This window comes from Rhodamnia argentea, chromosome 1, assembly GCF_020921035.1.
Source record: "Rhodamnia argentea isolate NSW1041297 chromosome 1, ASM2092103v1, whole genome shotgun sequence".
NCBI lineage: Eukaryota > Viridiplantae > Streptophyta > Magnoliopsida > Myrtales > Myrtaceae > Rhodamnia > Rhodamnia argentea.
This window is the reverse complement of record NC_063150.1, coordinates 23,595,109-23,604,148: the sequence shown is the minus strand read 5'-3', so window position 1 is coordinate 23,604,148 and position 9,040 is coordinate 23,595,109. Positions and strand designations below refer to the sequence as shown.

The 9,040-nt window shown below is 41.6% G+C and overlaps 1 protein-coding gene across 4 annotated transcripts; it reads left to right on the top strand.

Annotated features, from left to right (window-relative positions):
- The first annotated feature begins 3,994 nt into the window (after nucleotides 1–3,994).
- On the top strand, nucleotides 3,995–8,017 carry LOC115750272 (protein OBERON 1). Of its 4 annotated transcripts, XM_048276053.1 has the most exons (6): nucleotides 3,997–4,096; nucleotides 4,375–4,611; nucleotides 4,909–5,374; nucleotides 6,059–6,627; nucleotides 6,716–6,764; nucleotides 7,056–8,017. In XM_048276053.1, the coding sequence occupies exons 3-6, from the start codon at nucleotides 4,909–4,911 to the stop codon at nucleotides 7,463–7,465; spliced, it is 1,494 nt and encodes a 497-aa protein (XP_048132010.1). In that variant the 5' UTR covers nucleotides 3,997–4,096; nucleotides 4,375–4,611; the 3' UTR covers nucleotides 7,466–8,017. The 4 variants fall into 4 exon arrangements, with proteins under 4 accessions (XP_030543370.2, XP_048132010.1, XP_048132018.1 ...); XM_030687510.2 differs by lacking the exon at nucleotides 4,375–4,611 and having other exon boundaries at nucleotides 3,995–4,096; nucleotides 7,056–8,016; XM_048276061.1 differs by lacking the exon at nucleotides 3,997–4,096 and having other exon boundaries at nucleotides 4,122–4,611; nucleotides 7,089–8,017.
- Nucleotides 8,018–9,040: the final 1,023 nt, after the last annotated feature.

The following is a 9,040-nucleotide window of genomic DNA, read 5'->3' as shown; positions in this document are numbered from 1 at the left end:
GGTCCACTCCAGGTGATCGGGCGGTTTGTTCCACACTCGGTCTCTCTATCCATCAAAACCAGTCACTTCGTGGAAAATTTCATCCCGTTTTGAAAATAAAAAAATATTTATACTTAGACTCTATTTATTTCACGGAAAACGAATGATCTGGAAAAATTTTCGTAAAAGTAATCGCTTCCATCGTTTGAAATGATTAACCAATGAAAGAGTTTTCATTATGGACAACAATCTATGTCTAAATATTTTGATGAACAAATTAAAAAAAAAAGTTGTTTGTTTATTTTTGTAAGTGATGCATGCCATCATTTTCAGAAAATTATTTTTCAAATCATTCATTTTTTGCGAAACAGACGTACTTGAATTATCTTTTTGAAAGTGATTCCTACATTCATATTCTCATATTCCGCATTATATCACATTCTTCATCCTATATAAGTTGCATGTTCATTGTGAACTTTACTAATTAAGATTCTTTCTTATGTTTGATTTAGGTGAATCGGGGAGCTCGCGCAGTAACGTTTGTGCGTTCAAAGCTGAAACCGCAAGAGCAACCGGAGAGTAGCGGAGAGCCATGGTCAAAGCTTGAGCTTCAAAGCTGCTTCTGCAGCAGAAGAGGGTCACGACGGAGCAGTAAAGCATTGCCCTGTCCGTAGAGCCCCAAAATGGCAAAACCAACTGCGATGAATACGATGCGGGGGGCTGCCGATGGCCATTTCGCATCTCCCCATGGCCAGGAAACTCTCGGCTGCTCCTTGATGATCATCTTTTTTATCACTTTTTTCCTTGATGATCATCTTTACTTACCCTTAAGTTTGTACTCCCTCGTTTTCGGTGCTAACTTAAGCATCGAAAGGCCGATTCGGGGCACAAAGCCTGGACGCCCTGACCCGTTTGTTGCGGTGTAGGCAAATTTTCTAGTGAAGCGGCAGACCAATCTCGCGATTCGTAGTTCTGGCTTCAATGTTTTCCCTGATCAACTTTTCCGAATTTTACCGTCCTTTCCTTGTTGTGTTCTGATTACCTTTTGCCGTTGTAAAATTTTCTAGCGGCTCTCACGATACCCTTTTGTATGATCACCTTTTGCCGTCGTGAAACTCAACGGTCATACGAAATGTTAGCTCCTTCGAACACCAATGATGAAGATTATGTGATCGAAAATTCCCTAATGGACGATATTGCAAGGGACGCTTCTGGAGGCTCGACATGCGACTCTAACTCCAAGAATAATTGGTAGGATGCTTCTCTTGCTAAAGTTTAATTCCTATCTCCCTCAACTCCACAGTTAGTGTGACTCCCAAGCTTGGAGAAGTTTGTGGATCTCATGCCGAATTGCTTGCAGACGAATTTGGTGACTATGTCAAATCTCTGGAGGATGTTCTTCTCAACCCCTACATGAAGCCGAGATCTTAGCTCCACCCGATGTCGGCTCTAATGTTGTCAATGAAATGTCTAATTGTCGCAGGACGCTCTCGTCCCTCCTCCCCTTGAATTTTCCCTGTTTGATCTCCCAGGAGAACCTAGTGGAACTCAAGTCTTTAGCGATCGGGCTAGTGGAGGACCTGATGCCGAGTGTTCATCAGCCGGTGAAGTTAAATTCGGTTGAGGAAATTCCTATAGTGGGTAGTGTTTTCCTTACAGAGCATGGAAACTGTTGAACAAGTGGAGAAAATTTCTAAATGTCTTGACGAAAAGAAGGATGAGGTATTTTCTTCCAGGAAAAAGCTCGCCGAACTGAAGAACAGTGGAATCAAGCTGTGGTCAGGGATCGATTCTGGATCCTTGGAGGTGCAACCAATCGATTGAGCAAACCTCTAAGCTTCAATCCAGACTGGCGGAACTCACCAAGCGATGTCAAGTCAAACAGGATGGAAAAGAATCTGCTGACCCCCAAGCTGAAGATCCTGGGGGACGCGATTTCCGCTGCAGTGCTAGAGACTGAAGCTGCCAGTGCTGAAATCCCACAATGGTTGCTCGAGAGGAAAATTTCGAGCAACCGTATTGCTGGCATTCTCGCCCGGCATGCACCTCTCAGAGGCTATTCTTTCAAATAATCCATCCTAACAATAGGGGACCATAGCCAGCGTGCCTCACACATCACCTGGATCATGTCGACGATGATCCGTAGTCTTTGTACAGATTGTTCCAGAGAGAAAAAACTCCTCCAAGGGCACAAGAGTTTAATCCTAACGCTTGCCGAAGCTTCCTACTTCAGTTTTCTCCCCGAGAGTTCCTCCAAGGAGACCTTGAAATCTGTTGCATGTCCATGTCAATTCAGTGATTTGCGGTCTCTTCTGTACAACTTTTAATTGGTTGTCTAGCCCTCTGGAAACTTTATGGTCATGGGATTGTCATATAGACTTGATGAAAGATGATTATGCTTATGCAATAAGATACCAAGCTGGGTCTTCTCAAGTTTAGGATTGTCGACTCATGTCATGTTATTGGGTTCATGTCGATCATTTCTGCAATTTCGCTTCGTTAGCAAAATATGGTAAATATGGCGAAAGGTGATGATAGAGGTTTTTTTTTTTTTTTTCCTTTTCTTTTTTCTAGTTAGAAATGCATTTAGATATCGGGTCGTGTTATTTTCGAATTTTTCATGGGTAAGATTATGTCTGCATTCTAAGAGTGTTCCTGTAATGGATGTTCGATTCTTGAAACCGTCAAACTACAAATAATTATAACGCAATGCTAGCATAAAGGTGCTGTTATTTGTTCGAAAATTACGGCACAATTTCAACAATGACTTTCGCTTTGAGAGATCTTTCCTTTTTATGATTATCTGCTTTTAGGGAGAAATTAAATGAGACAAATGGTGCGGTCACTTCAGTACGAGTGGTAGACCTTTCACATGCTCCTTTTTCGTAATTCTATGTTTGGATCACTTGTTCAAACTTTAGGTTGCATTTTACTTTTTGTCGAAATTATGACCTTACCTAGGATTTATTGTATTAGGTGGACTTTCTCGAGATGATTTTTTTTGTCCTCAAAGGTTGTTATGGTCACACTCTTGTTTTTCTTTGAGATCTTTTAACCTTTTTTAGTATGCTCTTGACAGGTCAATCTGCGTGCTTGAAGTGTTTGATTTTCTTAATGTCCAATTGCAATGACTTGGTCATCTAAATTGAATTTCATTTTGAGCTCAAGTTAAGCTTGAATGTGAACACCAATTCAAGCGTTAAAGATCAAATAGAAATCAAGAGCAACATATTGTTCATACATAAGTAGGAAAAAGTACCCCGGATGGTCTGAAAACTAGCTTGGAGAATCTTACTATCATCATCTCCCACTTCGATTCCGATAAATCAATGCCATGCTGAATCATATAAGCTTGAAGTATGATACAGAAAATTATAAGCGCCATTAAAAGGAATTAAATTTTACCAATCAAGTGGTTCCGTAATCGAGGAACTTCTCAATAGTTTTTATTTAATAATTAAATTGATTATTACAACATCATATCAATGATGAGTGTCAATCGCACAATGATTAAAAAATTTTGAAATTCAAGATGGAGAGATTTGATTAGAAAAATTATGTAATTTCAATCTATAATAAATTACAAGTTCATCGATCACGTCCGAGAAACAATGCCTTTCTAACCACCGACATGCACTGTTAATAGTAAACTTCATATCATTTATAATTGCTTAGTATGGTTAACCCTAATGTCGGCACTCTAAAACATGATTATCCAGAGAGTTCTGTTTATTATTATTATTATTATTATTGAAAATGAACAGAAAAGCAAGGACGAGAAAGTGCCTGTGCCATTTGGGTTCCGAAGCCATCACCACCACGCGCCGTCGCCGCGCGTGAACTCATTAGTTCCACTAATCCCAGATTAAGCTTGGATGTTGGGGACAGCATGCGGAGATCTCGGCATCTGTAGATTCCGTACTGCTGCCCCCGCACCCCGAGACCAAATTAGGGTTTAGCTAAGACCTCAACTCTTCGCTTCTTTGATCCCGTGAGATTGAGCCTTGGCATGAAGGAATTCTGGAGCTCGTATCAGCTGATTTAGACTTCGTGATTTGGCGGGACTTTGATTTTTTGTCGTTCTGGTTCGAGTTCTGAAGAGATCGATTCGTTACAGGTATCAAGCTCTGTGTCATCTTGTTGGTTGTTGGTGTCGGGCTATGCTCTGCACTCGTGTAAGGAAATTCGAAAGAAAGGGATGGACTTTCGAAGACCGATTGGCCTGTTGTTTCAAATTTGAGCTTTGGGTTTGATTACGTGTCTCAATCCGATGACTGCATGCATGTGGGTGATAGAAGAAAATCCAATTCGACACTCTCTTTCTTCAGATTTGATGTGATATTGATGTTGCTCCGGAATGTAACCGATTTGATACTCGTGGCAAGCCCACCTTAGGATAGTGTCAAATGCTCTTGGGTTCTCATTGACTGTTGGAGTGGAATCTGCATCAATTTGCTTCTAGAAAGATGCACCTTCCCCGGCTCCTCTGTTGTTGGCCTGCCGGATTAGCCCGGTTCGGAATGTCGTGTGGGTAAGTCTTACTCAAGAACGCGATTCTGGCAATGAGCAGACCTTTCGTTGGAGTATGTCCCTAACTAGGTGTTACTTGGTACCTGAAACTCCAGTCTGGAGGTATAAACTGGATCTTTGTTGTCATTTGTGCAGACATAGACTATCTTCTTGAATCTGTCGGTCATTGGGACTCCTTTTTAGATATGCTGTTTATTCGATAAAGTGTAGTGGGTACGGGATGTGCTTCGTGAAAGCTTTTTGATACTTAAGATGCGTATGTTGACTTGTTTAGGACATTACTTAGGAGAAGCATGTGATGTTTGGGATCCTAAAGAGTTAGTTTGTACATTTGATATCCGTAGTGCTTGTGCTCTTCAGAGTTGCTTCTTATAGTTGACCTGTTTTTCGACTTTTCAGATGAAGCAAGAATCCTCGGAGATTGATAACGCCAATGAGACTGATGGAAACATCCATGGTCCAATAAATTGTCAGGAAATGCGGGAATCAACAGAGATCACTGTCCTTGATGAGAGTAATGGAAAGAGTTCTGAGATAAAGGAAAATGGTGATCTCCGGCCAGTTTCATGCGATTTGTCTGGTGAAGGTCTGCCTTATGCTCCCGAGAATTTTCCTCTTCCTGGTGATAAATGGGGGTGGAAAGTGGGGAAGAGAGTGGCCATTACTGGCCATTATCAGGATAGGTACCTTTATCTTCCGGAGCGACTCCGTGCTTCTGAGAAGTTGACGAGCAAGAAGTCCTGCTTTGCGAGTAAGCTTTCGGTTGAACGGTACATCCGAACCAAATTCCCCGATGCAGATATTGATGCCTTTTTCGCATCCTTCATCTGGAAAATTCCCTCGGCCAAACTGCCGTTGGCACACGGTAACCAGTTAACAACTTATCCCCCATGTTTTGTATACAAGAGTTGTTCCTTGAGTGTTTTATAGAGCAGCTTAAGTACTTTTGCATACCATATTCAGGAATCATGTTGTGTTGGACTATTCACCATAAAATCATAATAACGTCCATAGTAATGTTTCATTCATTTAACATGAGAGAGCTTTTGGTGTTACTTAATTCTTCGCAGAATATTTTACATCACCTAGTAACTCTTCTTAGTCAAATTGTTCTCTCTCACGTGCATTCAGTATTGTTTGTCCGGTAACTTTGTTTTGTTGAGTCCCCAAGTTGTGAATTTCATTTTGTTCCTCCACTGGCTTGCTCACTCTTCATTTCTCTCCACAAAGTGCTGTTTACTTGTAATGACTTAGATCCTTTTTTGGGTTTCCTCTCTTTTTGAGGTTGGAAGTTCAGACTGGTGACTCATTTACAGCTCATCCCACACTGCTCTCATTTGATGGTTGATGCTCCTTTTGCTCAACATCAATGGAGTTCCATCACTGTTAAATAACTGTAGATGACAGATTTTTTTTAGTTCGCTTTGTGTTAAATGGTGCCTATAAGTAAATCTATGAGTAGGATAACGTGGACTCTTTCAACTTTCTGTATATATATATTTTTTTAATCTTGCAAGTTCTTCATGCTTTATGGTACTTCATTTCCCAGGCATTGCCATAAGGCGTCCATTCTTTCCTGCACATAATGAAGAGATTGTGGAGCATTCTGAGTCGGATTCTGATCTTGGCATTTTGAGGTGCAAGGCACAAAATAGGATGTGCAGTAGCTTACTTGAGCAATCAGAGAAACTAGCCAGCCCATCTTGGCCTTGTGATCATTGCTGCAGTGAAAGCCGGTTTTGCCGAGATTGTTGTTGCATCCTATGTTGGAAGACCATAAGTTCAGCTAGTGGATTGTGTGATTACATCAGATGCGAAGCAATGATTGATGCAAATCATATCTGTGGGCATATTGCTCACCTGGACTGTGCTCTCCAAGCTTACATGGCTGGAACAGTAGGAGGGGTAATTGGGTTGGACGCCGAGTATTATTGCCGACGTTGTGATGTGAAAACTGGGCTAGTCCCCCATGTTACCAGGCTGTTGGAAGCTTCTAAATCTATTGATTCTCCCCATGAACGTGAGAAGATTTTGAAACTTGCTTTCTGCCTCTTACGCGGTTCTCAGAAAACAAGTGCCAAGACTGTGCTCGAACTAATTGAGTCTGCTTTGACCAAGGTATCGCTGATTTCTCGTTGTTTTTGCCGTGGTACTTGTGTCTCTCACCTTCAAAACTTGCAGTATGACCATTTGATATTTACATCAGCTAAAATTCGCTGCTCGTGAGGATATTTCAACAGCAGACGTTAGTTCAGGTTGTTCCCTCGCTCTCTGTTTTGAGAACTTTACTACATGCTTTGGTTCTTGGATTTCCACGTACTGGAATAGTCTGCCTGTTTCATTCATTTTTTTGTGGCTATATAGTGATTAAGGAATGAAGTGTGTAACTCCCTTAAATAGCTACGCTAGGAAACAACTGGTCTCCTCATGTATGCATCTTGATAGGAATTAACACACTTGTTATTCTTGTTGTCACTTTCATGCACATTTACATGGATAAGTTATTTACAGTTTGATGTTGACCGGGTGTTGGACGTCATGCGCAGCTGTGACTGATAATGGAAATCCTTCTCTAGAAGGCAGGGACGAGTCCATTATTTTTCATCATCGGACTCAATCTGCGAGACTTGACGAAGAGATTGATCAGGTCCTCCAGTCACTGAGAAAGTCGCAAGAACTCGAATATAGAATCGCAGAAGAACAGCTTCATGCTCAGAAGCGTTATCTTCACAATCTGTACCAGCAACTGGAGCAGGAGAGCTCCGAATTGGCGTGCCAAGAAATATCGGATGACTTTGACAACTTGCTGAATCTTGTGTTGAATAGGAATAATCAAATCAGGCAGGAAGTCCATAGACTCCAGAAGATGAAAGAAGTAGCAAAAGGGTTTGGTAAAACATCAAGAAGTACCCTGAGAGAGCATTTCGGTCTAGACGTGGATGACCAAAGCCCATGATACCTGTCGCTGGGGGAGTTGGTGATCCAAGATAGACATAGTGACCTGCATTTTCCTTCTTTCTGGTATGGACATTGCCTTGTAAAGCTACCAAAGCAAGAAAGTGGCGAAGGATCATTTTAGGCGATAAGTGCGACCGTGCAAAACAGGGAAGAGAAAATAAGAAAGGCCTGGTGCTGGATGAGCAGAATGAGGCAGAACAATTTTGAGGTTGGGGCAAATTTTGTCCTGGAGGCTCAGAGCAGTGTGCTAGAGGAATGCTTTCAGTTCAGGAGCTAGGGTCTTGGACTTGGAAACTCGTGATGAATCTGGTTACTCTGCTGGGTCTTTGCCTGGTTCCAACTCTTTTTTTTTCCTGTATGCATTCTTCCTCCCCTGTACACATTCTTTCTACGCATGGAAACAAATAATTCCCTGAATGAGATTGGGATGTAAATATTGTATTAGCAAAATATGTCCTCTTAACGGCTGTCGCTAAGCATGTTGCAGCCATGTAGATAACATTTTCGTCGCATCTTGTGAAACAGAAATCTTTTCCTTCGCACGAATCGTCTTGATGTTCCAACATTTTTCCTTGTTAACCACACGCCATTCACTTCATTTCGGGAACAGGACATCTCTTTCTTCGATCGACTCTTCTTCAGATTCCATCGCTGTTCTTCCCCCAAAACTGTAGTGTCCTCTCTGATTTTCCTTCAATTCCATTCCTCTGCCTTTGGGAATCAATTGCACAAACATTTAGCACTGCCGGCGTTCGGCCATTTCTCATCGATTCCGGTCATGCTATGTCGTGGTCCGACCACATACTGATAGTTCTCTATGGTAAAGAGTAATGCCGCTTTTGGAACGTTATTCTCCCCACGTGCCCGTAATGCTTGCCTTCTTTGGCTCGCAATCCAAGGAGGTATGCCGCCTTCACACCTTCTGCTGTTTCCACGAACAAAATTGTCTCCCACCTCGTGCATCTTCAATTCGGCGTCATTTATGTGACGTTCTTTCGCTGACCATTTTTTTTTTTTTAAATAACCAATCATTTTTTTGTGAGAATGTCTTTCAAATTATTGTCTTTTTTTTTTTTCTGCAAAACCAACAGACCTTAAAATACTTATTTGATTTGAAAGGTTCCTTTCTTCTCAAGGGACTTCAAAAGAGACAACAGGCATTTTTTACTTCGCCAGAAGTCTATGTTGGGTTTCTTAGAAACAAGGGAATCGTTCCTTTCTAGGTAAAAACGCTCTCTTTCAGGCAGCTGCAGCGATGGTAAGAGTCTATTGGCCAGTGTATAGGGCGGTGAAAGTTATAATGCATTAGGAAGCGATGAAGTTGCTAGCGATGGATAAGAGTGGGAGGGAGAATAAGAAAGATTGGAGCAAGTAAATGAAAACATTGAGTCCTAAGGATAAGATGAGATAAATGTTGGTAGGTCCATCCAGATGTACATGTTTGTGAAGTCGAGATATTGTTAGTGAAAGCCTCTAGTTTCCTCTTATGCCTAAATGAAATCCAGAACACGTTGCGACCAATCTCTCCCTCTCTCTTTCTTCTCGAGCATTGACAATTTCCAATATGACGCCG